Here is a 22,351-nt window from a genome sequence, read left to right on the forward strand (position 1 = left end):
TTATCCTATAGGTCAATAATAATGGGATTACTTATGTTATAGGTCAATAATAATGGGATTACTTATGTTATAGGTCAATAATAATGGGATTACTTACATTATAGGTCAATAATAATGGGATTACTTATGTTATAGGTCAATAATAATGGCATTACTTATCCTATAGGTCAATAATAATGGGATTACTTATGTTATAGGTCAATAATAATGGGATTACTTACATTATAGGTCAATAATAATGGGATTACTTATGTTATAGGTCAATAATAATGGGATTACTTATCCTATAGGTCAATAATAATGGGATTACTTACGTTATAGGTCAATAATAATGGGATTACTTATCCTATAGGTCAATACTAATGGGATTACTTACGTTATAGGTCAATAATAATGGGATTACTTACATTATAGGTCAATAATAATGGGATTACTTATCCTATAGGTCAATAATAATGGGATTACTTATGTTATAGGTCAATAATAATGGGATTACTTATCCTATAGGTCAATAATAATGGGATTACTTACATTATAGGTCAATAATAATGGGATTACTTATCCTATAGGTCAATAATAATGGGATTACTTATGTTATAGGTCAATAATAATGGGACTACTTATCCTATAGGTCAATAATAATGGGATTACTTATCCTATAGGTCAATAATAATGGGATTACTTATGTTATAGGTCAATAATAATGGGATTACTTATGTTATAGGTCAATAATAATGGGATTACTTATGTTATAGGTCAATAAAAATGGGATTACTTATGTTATAGGTCAATAATAATGGGATTACTTATGTTATAGGTCAATAATAATGGGATTACTTACGTTATAGGTCAATAATAATGGGATTACTTATGTTATAGGTCAATAATAATGGGATTACTTACATTATAGGTCAATAATAATGGGATTACTTATGTTATAGGTCAATAATAATGGGATTAATTATGTTATAGGTCAATAATAATGGGACTACTTATCCTATAGGTCAATAATAATGGGATTACTTATGTTATAGGTCAATAATAATGGGATTACTTACGTTATAGGTCAATAATAATGGGATTACTTATGTTACAGGTCAATAATAATGGGATTAATTATGTTATAGGTCAATAATAATGGGATTACTTATGTTATAGGTCAATAATAATGGGATTACTTATCCTATAGGTCAATAATAATGGGATTACTTACATTATAGGTCAATAATAATGGGATTACTTATCCTATAGGTCAATACTAATGGGATTACTTATCCTATAGGTCAATAATAATGGGATTACTTATCCTATAGGTCAATAATAATGGGATTACTTACGTTATAGGTCAATAATAATGGGATTACTTATGTTATAGGTCAATAATAATGGGATTACTTACATTATAGGTCAATAATAATGGGATTACTTACATTATAGGTCAATAATAATGGGATTACTTATGTTATAGGTCAATAATAATGGGATTACTTACATTATAGGTCAATAATAATGGGATTACTTATGTTATAGGTCAATAATAATGGGATTACTTATCCTATAGGTCAATAATAATGGGATTACTTATGTTATAGGTCAATAATAATGGGATTACTTACATTATAGGTCAATAATAATGGGATTACTTATCCTATAGGTCAATAATAATGGGATTACTTACATTATAGGTCAATAATAATGGGATTACTTATCCTATAGGTCAATAATAATGGGATTACTTACGTTATAGGTCAATAATAATGGGATTACTTATGTTATAGGTCAATAATAATGGGATTACTTATCGCATAGGTCAATAATAATGGGATTACTTATCCTATAGGTCAATAATAATGGGATTACTTACGTTATAGGTCAATAATAATGGGATTACTTAAGTTATAGGTCAATAATAATGGGATTACTTATCCTATAGGTCAATAATAATGGGATTACTTATGTTATAGGTCAATAATAATGGGATTACTTATGTCATAGGTCAATAATAATTGGATTACTTATACTCCAGGTCAATAATAATGGGATTACTTATCCTATAGGTCAATACTAATGGGATTACTTATCCTATAGGTCAATAATAATGGGATTACTTATCCTATAGGTCAATAATAATGGGATTACTTATGTTATAGGTCAATAATAATGGGATTACTTATCCTATAGGTCAATAATAATGGGATTACTTATGTTATAGGTCAATAATAATGGGATTACTTATGTTATAGGTCAATAATAATGGGATTACTTACATTATAGGTCAATAATAATGGGATTACTTATGCTATAAGTGAATAATAATGGGATTACTTATGTTATAGGTCAATAATAATGGGATTACTTACATTATAGGTCAATAATAATGGGATTACTTACGTTATAGGTCAATAATAATGGGATTACTTATGTTACAGGTCAATAATAATGGGATTAATTATGTTATAGGTCAATAATAATGGGATTACTTATGTTATAGGTCAATAATAATGGGATTACTTATCCTATAGGTCAATAATAATGGGATTACTTACATTATAGGTCAATAATAATGGGATTACTTATCCTATAGGTCAATACTAATGGGATTACTTATCCTATAGGTCAATAATAACTTATCCTATAGGTCAATACTAATGGGATTACTTATCCTATAGGTCAATAATAATGGGATTACTTATGTTATAGGTCAATAATAATGGGATTACTCATCCTATAGGTCAATAATAATGGGATTACTTATGTTATAGGTCAATAATAATGGGATTACTCATCCTATAGGTCAATAATAATGGGATTACTTATCCTATAGGTCAATAATAATGGGATTACTTATCCTATAGGTCAATAATAATGGGATTACTTATCCTATAGGTCAATAATAATTGGATTACTTATACTCCAGGTCAATAATAATGGGATTACTTACCCTATAGATGAGCTTGGTGCTCACTCCTCTCAAAGACGTTCTCACACAGATTTGGCCAGAATCGGTTCCAAGGTAGAATAATTCCAAAGTGTCCACATCTTGTGTAGCTGTGTATGTCACTCGGTCCTGGAACAGGTTCAACACTCAAATTTTAGTGGGTGAATTCAAACTAACACAAATAATAGAAGACTGTTTTTGAAAAAGAGAAATGGACTGGCTCTGAGTCATTTTGAATAGCATCTTAATACTCGTGTCTGTAAACATTCATGTTTCTATTTGCAGAAAAGCTCACATGCACCAAACTCTGATTGATAAGGAGTGTGCACCAGATTTGCCATCACACAGAATCCTGGTAGATCAAGTTCAGTGCTGTTTGCTGTACATATGATTTAAGTGTTTATCTGAACATCACAGGCCCTGATGACTAAACACTGTATGCCAAGAGATCCAGGTCCATGCCATTCACAATTAGCTGTGTATTATGCACAGTCAATACTGGCATAAAACAGTGTGACAAAGGTATCCCAACTCTAAATGGGTCAATGAACTGTTACTCCATCCTACTGTAGTTCTTAAGAAAAACAATATGTGTTCTCTAATTTTTCCTGGGCATTTCATACACAGAAAATGAAAATATATAATGTCTTGACTTTTGTGTAGGATAGAAAAGTAAAGAGGTGTAATCTGGATGGTTCAAGAAAGGTCACATGCACTAAACTTTACATTCATTACATTCCAATGCAGCTATTTTTTAGAAAATACAACATAACCTGTGCTGATTGTTGTATGTTGTATCCAAATTAGTGTTTAACATAACCTGATTGTCATGTGTTGTATCCAAGTTAGTGTTTAACATAACCTGATTGTCATGTGTTGTATCCAAATTAGTGTTTAACATAACCTGATTGTCATGTGTTGTATCCAAGTTAGTGTTTAACATAACCTGACTGTCATGTGTTGTATCCAAGTTAGTGTTTTGTATCCAAGTTACTGTTTAACATAACCTGATTGTCATGTGTTGTATCCAAGTTAGTGTTTTGTATCCAAGTTAGTGTTTAACATAACCTGATTGTCATGTGTTGTATCCAAGTTAGTGTTTAACATAACCTGATTGTCATGTGTTGTATCCAAGTTAGTGTTTAACATAACCCGATTGTCATATGTTGTATCCAAGTTAGTGTTTCACATAACCAGATTGTTTATGTATTGTATCCAAGTTAGTGTTTAACATAATCTGATGGTTTACATGTTGTATCCCAAGTTAGTGTTTAATATAACCTGATGGTTTATATGTTGTATCCAAGTTAGTGTTTAACATAACCTGATGGTTTATATGTTGTATCCAAGTTAGTGTTTAACATAACCTGATGGTTTATATGTTGTATCCAAGTTAGTGTTTAACATAATCTGATGGTTTATATGTTGTATCCAAGTTAGTGTTTAACATAATCTGATGGTTTATATGTTGTATCCCAAGTTAGTGTTTAACATAACCTGATGGTTTATATGTAGTATCCCAAGTTAGTGTTTAACATAACCTGATGGTTTATATGTTGTATCCCAAGTTAGTGTTTAACATAATCTGATGGTTTATATGTTGTATCCAAGTTAGTGTTTAACATAATTGATATGTGTGAATGATAAAACTGTATGGATATACAATTTCAAATGTTATCAATTATGGCCATCAAATTTTATCAAAATGTTAATTTCAAATATTAAAGCTTATGTATAAATAAGTATTGTATACTTATTCCATGTTAGTATTGTATACTTAATCCATGTGAGTATTGTATACTTACTCCATCCCCATCAACTGCTGTCACCATTAAAATACAGCTACCAACGGCGATGGTTTCATTGACTGTTGCTTCATACATAGTGTTCTGGAAGACTGGGGCTCGTTCATTTCTCCTTATGTTCAGAATAACTGTAGCGGTTGTTGTCTGGTCAGAGAAGGCGGTGTCATAGCTACGTACACGCAACTGAAAATACATATTGATTAGAATGAAACATGTGGATGCATTTTTTTCAACACATCCCCAAAACATATCTGCTAATTTTGGAAACAAGTGGCTGTCTACATAATTTTAGTTGCATAAATGCCTATTAATTTTATATGGAAGTGAATGGTCAGGGGTTACTAGAGTTTAAAACCACCAATTAGTGGAAAGACAAATTTGTACAAAGTACATGTACATGGCAAAGTCATGACATGAGATACTATCATTTTAAACAAGAATCTAGAGACACTTTATAATTATTAATTATCATTCAGTCTCTATAAATAAGTGAAAAATAATTTTAATAAAAAATTATATAATTGTTAGATGACCTTATCATTATATTTTAAAGCATTTTGCTCCACATTAAGATGTTGTGAGGACAGTCTGGAAATGGGCCATGGTTTCAAATACACATGCAATTAAAATGGGCCATGGTTTCAAACATACATGTAATTAAAATAGGCCATGATTTCAAATATACATGTAATTAAAATGGCCATGGTTTCAAATATACATGTAATTAAAATGAGCCATGGTTCCAATTATACATGTAATTAAAATGGGCCATGCTTCCAATTATACACATAATTAAAATGGACTTGGCTCCAATTATACATGTAATTAAAATGGGCCATGCTTCCAATTATACATGTAATTAAAATGGGCCATGGTTTCAAATATATGTGTAATTAAAATGGACTTGGTTTCAAATATACAGGTAATTAAAATGGGCCATGGTTTCAAATATACATGTAATTAAAATGGGCCATGGTTTCAAATATACACATAATTAAAATGGGCCATGGTTTCAAATATACATGTAATTAAAATCGGCCATGGTTTCAAATATACACATAATCAAAATGGACTTGGTTTCAAATATACATGTAATTAAAATGGGCCATGGTTTCAAATATACACGTAATTAAAATGGACTTGGTTTCAAATATACACGTAATTAAAATGGGCCATGGTTTCAAATATACATGTAATTAAAATGGACTTGGTTTCAAATATACATGTAATTAAAATGGGCTATGGTTTTAAATATACATGTAATTAAAATGGGCCATGGTTTCAAATATACACGTAATTAAAATGGACTTAGTTTCAAATATACATGTAATTAAAATGGGCTATGGTTTTAAATATACATGTAATTAAAATGGGCCATGGTTTCAAATATACACGTAATTAAAATAGACTTGGTTTCAAATATACATGTAATTAAAATGGGCCATGGTTTCAAATATACATGTAATTAAAATGGACTTGGATTCAAATATACATGTAATTAAAATGGACTTGGTTTCAAATATACATGTAATTAAAAAAGAACTTGGTTTTAAATATACATGTAATTAAAATGGACATGGTTTAAAATATACATGTAATTAAAAGGATTTACAATGTATTGGGACTGGACATCAGTCCTCAGGCCGCTGAGTACATGAACTACACCAGTTGTCCAGTTGACTGAAAAGTATCCAGGTGCAGCAGCATCACCAACAACTTCATACACAAGTTGTTCCTGAAAGCAAACAACATAGCATGATGAAATCTGCAATATTTCGTCAACACTATTTTGTAAGGGGATCATGTGTGAGGTCATGTGTGAGAAGATCATGTAAGGCAAGACAAGAGTGGCCTCAATAATCCCAATAAAAGTCTTTCACCAGAGTCAGTATGCTGATGTATCCAAAAGACCCCTACACCAGTATATAACTTGATGTATCCAAAACATCCGTATACCAGTAAATAACTTGATGTATCCAAAACACTTCTATACCAGTATATCCCTAAGACCCCTCTACCATAATCTAACTCGATGTATCACCAACACCCCTCTACCACAATATAACTTGATGTATCCCCAACATCTCTCTACCAGAATCTAATTTGATGTATTCCCAACAACCCTCTACCACAATATAACTTGATGTATTCCCAACAACCCTCTACCACAATCTAACTTGATGTATCCCCAACATCTCTCTACCAGAATCTAATTTGATGTATTCCCAACAACCCTCTAACACAATCTAACTTGATGTATCCCCAACATCTCTCTACCAGAATCTAATTTGATGTATTCCCAACAACCCTCTAACACAATCTAACTTGATGTATTCCCAACAACCCTCTACCACAATCTAACTTGATGTATCCCCAACATCTCTCTACCAGAATCTAATTTGATGTATTCCTAACAACCCTCTACCACAATATAACTTGATGTATTCCCAACAACCCTCTACCACAATCTAACTTGATGTATCCCCAACATCTCTCTACTACAATATAACTTGATGTATTCCCAACAACCCTCTACCACAATATAACTTGATGTATTCCCAACAACCCTCTACCACAATCTAACTTGATGTATCCCCAACATCTCTCTACCACAATATAACTTGATGTATTCCCAACAACCCTCTACCACAATATAACTTGATGTATTCCCAACAACCCTCTACCACAATCTAACTTGATGTATCCCCAACATCTCTCTACCAGAATCTAATTTGATGTATTCCCAACAACCCTCTAACACAATCTAACTTGATGTATCCCCAACATCTCTCTACCAGAATCTAATTTGATGTATTCCCAACAACCCTCTAACACAATCTAACTTGATGTATTCCCAACAACCCTCTACCACAATCTAACTTGATGTATCCCCAACATCTCTCTACCAGAATCTAATTTGATGTATTCCTAACAACCCTCTACCACAATATAACTTGATGTATTCCCAACAACCCTCTACCACAATCTAACTTGATGTATCCCCAACATCTCTCTACTACAATATAACTTGATGTATTCCCAACAACCCTCTACCACAATATAACTTGATGTATTCCCAACAACCCTCTACCACAATCTAACTTGATGTATCCCCAACATCTCTCTACCAGAATCTAATTTGATGTATTCCCAACAACCCTCTACCACAATATAACTTGATGTATTCCCAACAACCCTCTACCACAATCTAACTTGATGTATCCCCAACATCTCTCTACCACAATATAACTTGATGTATTCCCAACAACCCTCTACCACAATCTAACTTGATGTATCCCCAACATCTCTCTACCACAATATAACTTGATGTATTCCCAACAACCCTCTACCACAATATAACTTGATGTATTCCCAACAACCCTCTACCACAATCTAACTTGATGTATCCCCAACATCTCTCTACCACAATATAACTTGATGTATTCCCAACAACCCTCTACCACAATATGACTTGATGTATTCCCAACAACCCTCTACCACAATATAACTTGATGTATTCCCAACAACCCTCTACCACAATATAACTTGATGTATTCCCAACAACCCTCTACCACAATCTAACTTGATGTATCCCCAACATCTCTCTACCACAATATAACTTGATGTATTCCCAACAACCCTCTACCACAATATAACTTGATGTATTCCCAACAACCCTCTACCACAATCTAACTTGATGTATCCCCAACATCTCTCTACCACAATATAACTTGATGTATTCCCAACAACCCTCTACCACAATATAACTTGATGTATTCCCAACAACCCTCTACCACCATCTAACTTGATGTATCCCCAACATCTCTCTACCACAATATAACTTGATGTATTCCCAACAACCCTCTACCAGAATCTAACTTGATGTATCCCCAACATCTCTCTACCACAATATAACTTGATGTATTCCCAACAACCCTCTACCACAGTCTAACTTGATGTATCCCCAACATCTCTCTACCAGAATGTAACTTAATGTATCCCCAACATCTCTCTCTATTATATTTTGGACTGACATGAATTGAGTTGCTATGTAACCATCTATCATAGTTTGAATGAGAACATAAAGAGAAAAAAAATACAAAACCACCCACAAATAAAGAAACAAGCCAGGAAAGGTTGAATTTCCATGTTTAAATTAGATAAATTAATTATCTTCACATATCTGTAGACACTTACTAATGTTTATATTGGGAGATATCAATTTTTATTTTTTTTACTTGTAAGTCTATGCCATCTTAAATTGGATACCTGTACGAAAATACCTGTATAAAACTTTACCTGTAGGTCTGTGTGATCTAAAATTGGAAACCTGTATGAAAATATCTGTATAAAACTTTACCTGTAGGTCTATGTCATCATTAATTGGATACATGTATGAAAATACCTGTAAAGAATTTACCTGTAGGTCTGCATCAGTAGCAGTCACTTGATAGACAGATGTACCAACAGCAGTATTCTCAGACACAAGTGTTGCATATGGCAGATTTATGAAGAATGGAGGATTTCTGTTACGCATCACATTAACAATGACATTAGCAGTGGAAAACTGTTCTACTGGTGCTCTCTGATCACGGGCTTGAACTATCATCTGCAGCAGAGAGAGAAATTCATAAAAATGTATCTTCTGTCTGTGTATCAGTCTGATCCTTAACTATATATAGTGTAATGGGTTGCAATGTGTACACACCTAGTGTAATGGGTTGCAATGTGTACACACCTAGTGTAATGGGTTGCAATGTGCACACACCTAGGACTATGTGTTCCATCTATCTTATTTTGGACTGATATGGAATTGGTCACTATGGAATCCATCTATCATATTTTAAATGAGAATACAAAGATGCATTTTCTTTCACAAACTGAAGTCAAGTTGGAAGAAAACTTACTTTTTCTCATAAATAGACTACACACTAGATCTGGAAGGGCTATCTTTATATAAGAAACCTAGATGCACACTACCTAAAAGAAATGGATGATAGTGAAAACATGACTTTGCCTGAAAACAGCTTAGTTACAACAATGTTACCTTGGATATTGAGGTCTTGACAAAAGTCACTTATTTTTGTGTATGAATTTAAGTAACAACTTCATCTATAATCTTCTATTAAGACACACTATTAATTTTACTACTGGAATATAAAGGCCTATTAAGACACACTATTAATGTTTCTATTGAAATATACAGGTCTATTTAGACATACTGTTAATGTTACTATTGGAATATACAGGCCTATTAGAACACATTATTAATGTTACTATTGTAATACACAATTCTATTAAGACACACTATTAATGTTACTATTCAAATTTAAAGGCCTATTAAAACATACTAATAATGTTACAACTGGAATTTAAAGACCTATTAAGACACACTATTATAATTGTTAATATTGGAATATACAGGCCTATTAAGACATGCTATCAATGTTACTTTTGGAATATAATGGCCTATTAAGACATACTAATAATGTTACTATTGGAATATACAGATCTATTAAGGTATACTATTAACTATTACTACTGGAATGTACAGACATATTAAGACATAATATTAATGTTACTATTTGAATATAAAGGCCTATTAAGACATACAATTAATTTTTCCATTGGAAGATACAGGCCAATTAAGACATACTATTAATTTTAAAACTGGAATTTAAAGACCTAGTAAGACATACTATTATAATTGCTAATATTGGAATATACAGGCCTATTAAGATATACTATTAATGTTACTATTGGAATATATGTGGTTATTAAGACACACTATTAATATCACTATTGGAATCTAAAGACCTAGTAAGACATACTATTATAATTGTTAACATTGGAATATACAGGCCTATTAAGATATACTATTAATGTTACTATTGGAATATATGTGCTTATTAAGACACACTATTAATATCACTACTGGAATTTAAAGACCTATTAAGACATACTATTAATGTTACATTTAGAATGTATAGGTCTATTAAGATATAATATTAAATTTACTGCTGGAATATTAAGGTCTATTTAGACATACTATTAATGCTACTGTTGACATTTAAAGACCTATTTAGACATACTACTAATGTTATTAATGGAAAATATAGGTCTATTAAGATATACTATTAATTTTTCTACTGGAATATAATAGTCCATTAAGACATAATAGTAATGCTACTATTGGAATATAAACAGGTCTAGTAAGACATATTATTAATGTTACTATTGGAATATACAGGCCTATTAAGAATACTACTAGTGTAACTATTGGAATATAAATAGGTCTAGTTAGACATACTATTAATTTTACTATTGGAATATACATGCTTATTAAGACATACTATTAATATAATTACTACTGGAATATAAAGATCTATATAGACACTACTAATGATACTATTGGAGTATAAAGGCTTTTTAAACATACTACTATTGGACCATAAAGGCCTATTAAGACATACTATCAATGTTACTATTGACATATTTAAAGACCTATTTAGACATAATACTAGTTTTACTATTGGAATATATAGGACTATTAAGACATACTATTGATTTTACTATTGGAATATAATGGTCTATTAAGACATACTAGCATTGTTAGTATTGAAATATAAATAGGTCTAGTAAGACATACTATTAAATTTACTATTGGAATATACAGAATTAAGACATACTACTACTGCTACTATTGGAATATACAGGGCTATTAAAACATACTACTAATGTTACTATTGGAATATCATTAGGTCTAGTAATACATTCTATTTATTACTATACATACATACATCTATTTATTCCATAGTTAGCAGCCATGTCCATTCTGCCTCTAACACTATCAGATGATAATACCCAGCAGAATTTGACAAGAACTTTGATGCATCTGTGACAATCTTTTCAGACTCATTAGTTAACATTTTGGAATCAATTTTGCCTCCAGTTATTACTACCCCTCTCTATCTATACAATCATTTAATATGAACAGCTTTAATGACATCTACTATTGGCCTAGAAGTCTGTGTTTTGTTTTCCAGACCACTTGATTGGTTCAAAGCCGTTAGGGTGGGCACCTCTGAACTAATTAGTGTTATGGCTAATTGGCCGAGATTCATGAGAATTTATATTACAAGAGCACAAAATAATTTGCCATAACATTTTGGAATTGGGAAATTTTAAACCATAACCTAGAATATAAAGTTATAATTATTTTATTTATGGAATGGGGTCAAATTTAGTCAGATGCACCCACATAAACCACGCGTAGAAGTCTGTGACAATTATATCAGTGAGAGAGTATTATGACTGATTATACAAGCAACAGTTTTTTTATTTAGAGTGGATACTTACAGTGTATCTGATGTCATTGCTGGTATCACTCCTTGGGGACTTTTTCAGGAGTATTAAGCCTGTGGCTTCCTCAACATAAAAGTAATCTAAAGCTTTCTGATTTTGGTTTGCATCTGGCAGCAAGGAGTATCGCACAACATCCTGAAATGCATAACAAAGAATCAAATTTATCCTACAGGAGATATATGATAACTTTATGTAGGGAATACTTGCTGGAATACTAGTGAAAACCCTGAAGTCCTACAACACACAGAGTTATAAATGGACAGTAGATGCTCATAATAAGTCATCCCCTATCAAGACATCATGCCCTATCAAGAAATCATGCCCTATCAAGACATCATGCCCTATCAAGAAATCATGCCCTATCAAGACACCATGCCCTATCAAGACATCATGCCCTATCAAGAAATCATGCCCTATCAAGAAATCATGCCCTATCAAGAAATCATGCCCTATCAAGAAATCATGCCCTATCAAGAAATCATGCCCTATCAAGAAATCATGCCCTATCAAGACACCATGCCCTATCAAGACATCATGCCCTATCAAGAAATCATGCCCTATCAAGAAATCATGCCCTATCAAGACATCATGCCCTATCAAGACATCATGCCCTATCAAGAAATCATGCCCTATCAAGACATCATGCCCTATCAAGAAATCATGCCCTATCAAGAAATCATGCCCTATCAAGACATCATCCCCTATCAAGACATCATGCCCTATCAAGAAATCATGCCCTATCAAGAAATCATGCCCTATCAAGAAATCATGCCCTATCAAGACATCATGCCCTATCAAGAAATCATGCCCTATCAAGAAATCATGCCCTATCAAGAAATCATGCCCTATCAAGAAATCATGCCCTATCAAGACATCATGCCCTATCAAGACATCATGCCCTATCAAGAAATCATGCCCTATCAAGACATCATGCCCTATCAAGAAATCATGCCCTATCAAGAAATCATGCCCTATCAAGACATCATGCCCTATCAAGACATCATGCCCTATCAAGACATCATGCCCTATCAAGAAATCATGCCCTATCAAGACATCATGCCCTATCAAGAAATCATGCCCTATCAAGACATCATGCCCTATCAAGAAATCATGCCCTATCAAGAAATCATGCCCTATCAAGACATCATGCCCTATCAAGACATCATGCCCTATCAAGAAATCATGCCCTATCAAGACATCATGCCCTATCAAGAAATCATGCCCTATCAAGACATCATGCCCTATCAAGAAATCATGCCCTATCAAGACATCATGCCCTATCAAGAAATCATGCCCTATCAAGAAATCATGCCCTATCAAGACATCATGCCCTATCAAGACATCATGCCCTATCAAGAAATCATGCCCTATCAAGACATCATGCCCTATCAAGACATCATGCCCTATCAAGAAATCATGCCCTATCAAGACATCATGCCCTATCAAGAAATCATGCCCTATCAAGACATCATGCCCTATCAAGAAATCATGCCCTATCAAGACATCATGCCCTATCAAGAAATCATGCCCTATCAAGACACCATGCCCTATCAAGAAATCATGCCCTATCACGACATCATGTCCAATCATAGCATTGGGCCATATCATGACATCGTGCCCTATCATGACTATGCCCTATCAAGACATCATGCCCTATCACAACATCATGCCCTACCCAATCATGACATGAATGACAAAATATGAATGAATCAAATGGTAAATACTGATAAAAATATAATTTCTTTCTGAAAAATCATTTAAAAAATGTAAAATAACATAATTGTAATGCAAATATAATAATATTATTAGATGAGTTTACTTTATGATACAAGAAAATATTTCATTTCACAGAATCCCCTCCAAAAGAGGCAGACATATATAAAAAGTTCATTCTAAATTACTCCTTCATCACTAGTAACATATGGCAGTAACAATGTTTCCTGGAAATATTCCAACACAATTCACTGGAAGCAGTGTATTTTTAGCATAAAATTAGTACAAAATAATTTGCACTCTCAGTGTCAGTTTCTCAGCAAAAGGCTACAGAAGTTTCATTAAGAATCTGGTCTCTTCAGTAGAAACATTTCTCGAACATAAATATTTAACTCTGTCAGCATCATGGAGTCATCACATTATTTAACTTTATCCAAATCATGGAGTGCCTACATTATTTAACTCAATCAGCATCTTGAAGTCCTCACATTAATTAACTTTATCAAAATCATGTAGTGCCTACATTATTTAACTCAATCAGCACCTTGAAGTCCTCACATTAATTAACTTTACCAAAATCGTGGAGTGCCTACATTATTTAACTCAATCAGCATCTTGAAGTCCTCACATTAATTTACTTTATCCAAATCATGGAGTGCCTACATTATTTAACTCAATCAGCATCTTGGAGTCATCACATTAATTAACTTTATCAAAATCATGAAATCTTCACATTATTTAACTCTATCAACATCATGAAGTCCTCATTATTTGGCCATATCAAAATCATGGAATCTGCACATTATTCTATAGCATCATTGAGTCCCCATAGTATTCTACAGCATCAGTGAGTCTCCACATTATTCTATAGTATCACTGAGTCCCCACATTATTCTATAGCATCATTGAGTCCCCACATTGTTCTATAGCATCACTGAGTTCCCACATTATTCTATAGCATCATTGAGTTCCCACATTATTCTATAGCATCAATGAGTCCCCACATTATTCTATAGCATCATTGAGTCCCCACATTATTCTATAGTATCACTGAGTCCCCACATTATTCTATAGCATCAATGAGTCCCCACATTATTCTATAGCATCATTGAGTCCCCACATTGTTCTATAGCATCACTGAGTTCCCACATTATTCTATAGCATCATTGAGTTCCCACATTCTTCTATAGCATCAATGAGTCCCCACATTATTCTATAGCATCATTGAGTCCCCACATTATTCTATAGCATCGTTGAGTTCCCACATTATTCTATAGCATCACTGAGTCCCCACATTCTTCTATAGCATCAATGAGTTCCCATATTATTCTATAGCATCAATGAGTCCCCACATTATTCTATAGCATCAATGAGTTCCCATATTATTCTATAGCATCAATGAGTCCCCATATTATTCTATAGCATCATTGAGTCCCCACATTATTCTATAGCATCATTGAGTTCCCACATTCTTCTATAGCATCAATGAGTCCCCACATTATTATATAGCATCATTGAGTCCCCACATTATTCTATAGCATCATTGAGTTCCCACATTCTTCTATAGCATCAATGAGTCCCCACATTATTCTATAGCATCATTGAGTCCCCACATTATTCTATAGCATCACTGAGTTCCCACATTATTCTCAAAAAGCACATGATTTGCTATAGTAATACTCTGCATCAATTGGATACTTTCACTCTGTATGATGGCAGGAAACTTTCCGATTGAATACAAATTTTAACAATCCATAACTAAATGTATAATTAGGTTATTTCAAAACATTCTGTATCATCATAAAACTCACCCCATCACTGTCAGTGGCCGACGTCTGGACAACTGAAGTAACCAGAGGATAGTATTCTGAGATGGTTACCTCATAACTTGTCAAACTGAATACAGGCCTACTGGGATTGAATATCACATTGATTGTCACTGTTGCTGTGGCAACCTTCACCGGTGAAAGGCTATCATATGCTGTGACAATCAACTGAGACAGAAAAAAAAGAAAAACGTTTAAAATCATTGTTTTCTCTGAAAAACAAGGCAGTACTTTAAATTAATTCTTGTACAGATGCAGACACTTTCCCATTTCCCAGCCTCACACAGTTTCATGGTGATTTTACACACCTGTAACTAATTGCCAGTTTCACTCAGTTTCATGGTGATTTTACACACCTGTAACTAATTGCCAGCCTCACACAGTTTCATAGTTATTTTACACACCTGTAACTAATTGCCAGCCTCACAAAGTTTCATAGTGATTTTACACACCTGTAACTAATTATATACACATCCCTTAAAAATATGGTGGCTATTTATATTTGGCAGATTAGATTATCACATTAACATTTTAAAATTTAATACTGCAAATCACAAATCATGGTATCCAGTACTGTAGTCTATTGAGTTGAAGAAAAAGGCTTGAACATTTTTTTTTACCTGGACACTTAAAAATAAAGTATCAAGCTGAGAATAATCATATCTTAAATTTTGGGTGCTGGTTCTGTATTCATACTCACAATGAATTGGTTCTGTATTCATACTCACAATGAATTGTTTCTGTATTCATACTCACAATGAATTGGTTCTGTATTCATACTCACAATGAATTGTTTCTGTATTCATGCTCACAATGAATTGGTTCTGTATTCATACTCAGAATGAATTGGTTCTGTATTCACACTCACAATGTATGGGGTATCTATATTCATACTTAGAGGGCCTCAATCCTTGACTAATGAGTGACCCTCTATAAATAAATTATTATTATTATTATTATTATTATTATTATTATTATCATTATTATTATTATTGGTTCTGTTATCATTCCCACAATAAATAGGATATGATTCTGTATTCATATTCACAATGAATAGGATATTGATCCTGTATACATATTCACAATGAACTGGTTCTATATTCATACTTACAATGAATGGGGTACTGGTTCTATATTCATATAACAAATGGGGTACTGGTTTTGTGTTCATACTCACAATGAATGGGGTATTGGTTTTGTATTCATACTCACAATGAATGGGGTACTGGTTTTGTATTCATACTCACAATGAATGGGGTACTAGTTTTGTATTCATACTCACAGTGAATGGGGTATTGGTTTTGTATTCATACTCACAAGGAATGGGGTATTGGTTTCGTATTCATACTCACAATGAATGGGGTACCGGTTTTGTGTTCATACTCACAATGAATGGGGTATTAGTTTTGTATTCATACTCACAAGGAATGGAGTACTGGTTTTGTATTCCGGTTTCAGATTACTGTTGACCTGGATGATGCCACTGCTATTATCTACCCTGAAGTAGTATGGTGACCTGTAATCACCAATAATACCGTACACCAGCTGTCCTCGCAAGTCTGGGTCTCGGGCTGTTACTTGAAAGATGGATGTAGCCACTGCAGTTGACTCTACAGTACTTGTTATGTATGGCAAGTTTTGGAACACAGGTGGGAACTGATCTCTGGTGACATCCACAATAACTGTGGCCTGAGCAGATTTCTCTGGGTTGCTTTGGTCTCTAGCATTTACATTGAACTGAATAAAAAAGTACATGCCATTTTATATAGCTAGCATTTACACTGAACTAAATAAAACATACATGCCATTTTATACAGCTAGCATTTACACTGAACTAAATAAAAAAGTAACAGCCATTTTATATAGCTAGTATTTACACTGAACTGAATAAAAAAGTACGTGCCATTTTATATAGCTAGCATTTACACTGAACTAAATAAAACATACATGCCATTTTATATAGCTAGCATTTACACTGAACTAAATAAAAAAGTAACAGCCATTTCTTGTTCTTAATTTGCAATGCCAATTTATCGCTTAATTAATCTAGTTACTAAACACTGAATAAATTGGTCAATAATTACATTCAGTAAATGAAAAAAATATATTGTAAAATATTCCTTCAACTATTATCATGTCCTCAAATCTACAAATTGATTTATTCAAAGTCTTAAACTTTCCAAGAAACTTACCTAGAAATGAAGCAACACAATACAAGACCATAATGCCCCCAAAGAAATACCCTAATTAAAATGCTACCTAATGCCCCCAAAGAAAACAGCCAATTAAAATGCTACATAATACCCCCAAAGAAAACACTACCTAATGCCCCCAAAGAAAACAGCCAATTAAAATGCTACCTAATGCCCCCAAAGAAAACACTACCTAATGCCCCATAAGAAAACAGCCAATTAAAATGCTACCTAATGCCCCCAAAGAAAACACTACCTAATGCCCCATAAGAAAACAGCCAATTAAAATGCTACCTAATGCATCCAAAGAAAACACTACCTAATGCCCCATAAGAAAACAGCCAATTAAAATGCTACCTAATGCCCCCAAAGAAAACACTACCTAATGCCTTCAAAGAAAACCCCCACTTAAAATGTTGCCTAATGCCCCCCAAAGAAATCACCTTTATAAATCTGCTCAGCCAAAATTTTAAATACATGGTATGCATGCACATGCATTAAAAGCATACCAGCACAACAATGGCTATATGGATTAAAAGAATGCCAGCACAACAATGGCTATACGAATTAAAAGCATGCCAGCACAACAATGGCTATATGGATTAAAAGCATGCCAGCACAACAATGGCTAAATGAGAGATCATTAAAAGTTTAAGTTCTGGGTATGTAAAGATAAGGAATTGAATATGTAAAGATAAAGAATTGAATATGTAAAGATACAGAATTGAATATGTAAATATAGAATTGAATATGTAAAGATACAGAATTGAATATGTAAAGATACAGAATTGAATATGTAAAGATAAAGAATTGAATATGTAAATATAGAATTGAACATGTAAAGAAAGAGAATTGAATATGTAAAGATGCAGAATTGAATATGTAAATATAGAATTGAATATGTAAAGATACAGAATTGAATATGTAAAGATACAGAACTGAATATGTAAATATAGAATTGAATATGTAAAGATACAGAATTGAATATGTAAAGATGCAGAATTGAATATGTAAAGATAAAGAATTGAATATGTAAATATAGAATTGAATATGTAAAGAAACAGAATTGAATATGTAAATATAGAATTGAATATGTAAAGAAACAGAATTGAATATGTAAAGAAACAGAATTGAATATGTAAAGATACAGAACTGAATATGTAAAGATACAGAACTGAATATGTAAAGATACAGAATTGAATATGTAAAGATACAGAATTGAATATGTAAGGATACAAAATTAAATATGTAAAGATACAGAATTGAATATGTAAAGATACAGAACTGAATATGTAAGGATACAAAATTAAATATGTAAGGATACAGAATTGAATATGTAAAGATAAAGAATTGAATATGTAAATATAGAATTGAATATGTAAAGAAACAGAATTGAATATGTAAATATAGAATTGAATATGCAAAGAAACAGAATTGAATATGTAAAGAAACAGAATTGAATATGTAAAGAAACAGAATTGAATATGTAAAGATACAGAACTGAATATGTAAATATAGAATTGAATATGTAAAGATACAGAATTGAATATGTAAAGATGCAGAATTGAATATGTAAAGATAAAGAATTGAATATGTAAATATAGAATTGAATATGTAAAGAAACAGAATTGAATATGTAAAGATACAGAACTGAATATGTAAATATAGAATTGAATATGTAAAGATACAGAATTGAATATGTAAAGATGCAGAATTGAATATGTAAAAATAAAGAATTGAATATGTAAATATAGAATTGAATATGTAAAGAAACAAAATTGAATATGTAAATATAGAATTGAATATGTAAAGAAACAGAATTGAATATGTAAAGATGCAGAATTGAATATGTAAAGATACAGAATTGAATATGTAAAGATACAGAACTGAATATGTAAAGATATAGAACTGAATATGTAAAGATACAGAATTGAATATGTAAAGATACAGAACTGAATATGTAAGGATACAAAATTAAATATGTAAGGATACAGAATTGAATATGTAAAGATACAGAATAGAATATGTAAATATACAGAATTGAATACATAAAGATAAAGATTGCAAAACAAACTCAGGAAAAAGCATAGCTTGAATATATGCATGCTGTAAGGTAATATTCTCTTAATTGCCTCACAGTGACTCAACTGCATATCTTGGATATCTGTGGTAAAATTTCCATATACAAATTCCTGCTTATTATTTATCATTTATTTGATCATACTGCAGAATATTTCTGTCTTGCATAAAACAACCCTCCATTTTCTGGGATGCCAACCATATTGATGTGAAGGAGGAATGGTCATAAAGAGTACTGTGAATGGTAATGAGACTCCTGATGTTTTTTGGAACTTGTGTCTATGTATATATTAGCAGGGTGTGGTTCATTCTGGAGATTATTGTCCAAGGGTAAGTTAAGTGGTTTTAAACTTAAGGTACTTTGCAGAAGCCATTATGTTCTTAAAAGACTTAACATGATTGTATCCTCCTAGCTTCAGACATCCATTAACATCACAGTATCCTCTTAGCTTCAGACATACATTAACATGATTGTATCCTCTTAGCTTCAGACATCCATTAACATCACAGTATCCTCTTAGCCTCAGACATACAGTAACATGATTGTATCCTCCTAGCTTCGAATATCCATTAACATCACAGTATCCTCTTAGCCTCAAACATCTATTAACATGATTGTATCCTCTTAGCTCCAGACATTCATTAACTTCATTGCATCCTCTTAGCTTCAGACATACATTAACATGATTGTATCCTCTTAGCTTCATACATACATTAACATCACAGTATCCTTTTAGCTTCAGACATACATTAACATGATTTTATCCTCTTAGCTTCAGACATCTATTAACATTATTGTGTCCTCTTAGCTTCAGACATATATTAACATTATTGTGTCCTCTTAGCTTCAGACATACATTAACATGATTGTATCCTCTTAGCTTCAGACATCTATTAACATCATTGCATCCTCTTAGCTTCAGACATATATTAACATTATTGTGTCCTCTTAGCTTCAGACATATATTAACATGATTGTATCCTCTTAGCTTCAGACATCCATTAACATGAGTGTATCCTCTTAGCTTCAGACATACATTAACATGATTGTATCCTCTTAGCTTCAGACATCTATTAACATCATTGCATCCTCTTAGCTTCAGACATATATTAACATTATTGTGTCCTCTTAGCTTCAGACATACATTAACGTGATTGTATCCTCTTAGCTTCAGACATATATTAACATGATTGTATCCTCTAAGCTTCAGACATCCATAATCAATAGGTTTCTTTATTACCCCATGTGTAAGTCATCCATAAAACTTTAGGACTTGAACAAAAGTTATATTCCAAAATGAAGCTGTTTTTTCAATCAGTGACAGTAAACTTGACTTGAAACTGTTTAATCACCAGGATTGATGCATACCCCAAGCACAAATCATCCACAAATGTTTGTCTAGGTAGTGATGTAGAACTAATGTTATTGTGCAGAAATTGTTTTTTTTTTCTTCATTAGTTGCAGTGACCTTATCTATCATCTTTCTGACACCAAAACTGATATGCTTCTTCCTGTGCCTACAGGTAGTGTAGAAACTGAGTTGCTGTGCACACAAAAAAATCATCCACAAAGCTTCATGCCTACAGGTAGTGTTGAAATTGAGTTACTGTGCACACAAAAAAATTGAGTTACTGTGCACACAAAGAAATTGAGTTATTGTGCACACAAAAAAATCATCCACAAAGCTTCATGCCTACAGGTAGTGTTGAAATTGAGTTACTGTGCACACAAAAAAATTGAGTTACTGTGCACACAAAGAAATTGAGTTATTGTGCACATCAAAAATCATCCACAAAGCTTCATGCCTCAGGTAGTGGAGAAATTAAGTTAATGTGTGCAGAAGAAAAAAAACATCCACCAAGCTTGGTGCCTGAAGGTAGAGTAGAAAATGAGTTAGTGTGCAGAAAACAAACATCCAGAAAAAGCTTGGTGCCTGAAGGTACCGGTAGTGTAGAAATTGAGTTAGTGTGCAGAAAAAAAAACATCCAGAAAAAGCTTGGTGCCTGCAGTTAGTGGAGGAATTGAGTTAGCGAGCAGAAAACACCATCCACAAAGCTTGGTGCCTGCACTAAAGGAGAAATTGAGTCAGTGTGCAGAACAAATTTGGCAACAGATGGATGAATTGCTGGCATCTTTCTACACCACTGAAGTCTGTCAAATAAAGATTGCACAGCACAGATGTGGCATTCATCCAATATTGATGTCTTGTGTATTCCATTTAGAATGACTAATGTATTCCATTTAGAATAACTAATGTATTCCATTAAGTATGACTTGTCTATTCCATTTAGAATGACTAATGTATTCCATTTAGAATGACTAATGTATTCCATTTAGAATGACTTGTCTATTCCATTTAGAATATATATGAAGTACACACTTTTTGGTCAGAGTGTAAACTTAATTGGCTGATTCAATATGAATTCTTGTTT

General features: G+C 32.6%; 1 protein-coding gene across 1 annotated transcript in view; it reads right to left on the reverse strand.

Annotated features, from left to right (window-relative positions):
* Positions 1 to 22,351, reverse strand: part of LOC149802467 (uncharacterized) — a 512,180-nt gene that overhangs the window by 269,268 nt on the left and 220,561 nt on the right. The window contains exons 57-63 of the mRNA XM_089951513.1: positions 17,070 to 17,384; positions 15,633 to 15,815; positions 12,103 to 12,243; positions 9,164 to 9,352; positions 6,356 to 6,478; positions 4,744 to 4,926; positions 2,942 to 3,067 (exon numbers count right to left, since the gene is read on the reverse strand). Coding sequence (XP_089807639.1) covers positions 2,942 to 3,067; positions 4,744 to 4,926; positions 6,356 to 6,478; positions 9,164 to 9,352; positions 12,103 to 12,243; positions 15,633 to 15,815; positions 17,070 to 17,384 — 1,260 coding nt within the window. The remainder of the gene's footprint in view (positions 1 to 2,941; positions 3,068 to 4,743; positions 4,927 to 6,355; positions 6,479 to 9,163; positions 9,353 to 12,102; positions 12,244 to 15,632; positions 15,816 to 17,069; positions 17,385 to 22,351) is intronic.

Source organism: Sinohyriopsis cumingii, chromosome 3, assembly GCF_028554795.1.
Source record: "Sinohyriopsis cumingii isolate HCF-2022 chromosome 3, ASM2855479v2, whole genome shotgun sequence".
Taxonomy (NCBI): domain Eukaryota; kingdom Metazoa; phylum Mollusca; class Bivalvia; order Unionida; family Unionidae; genus Sinohyriopsis; species Sinohyriopsis cumingii.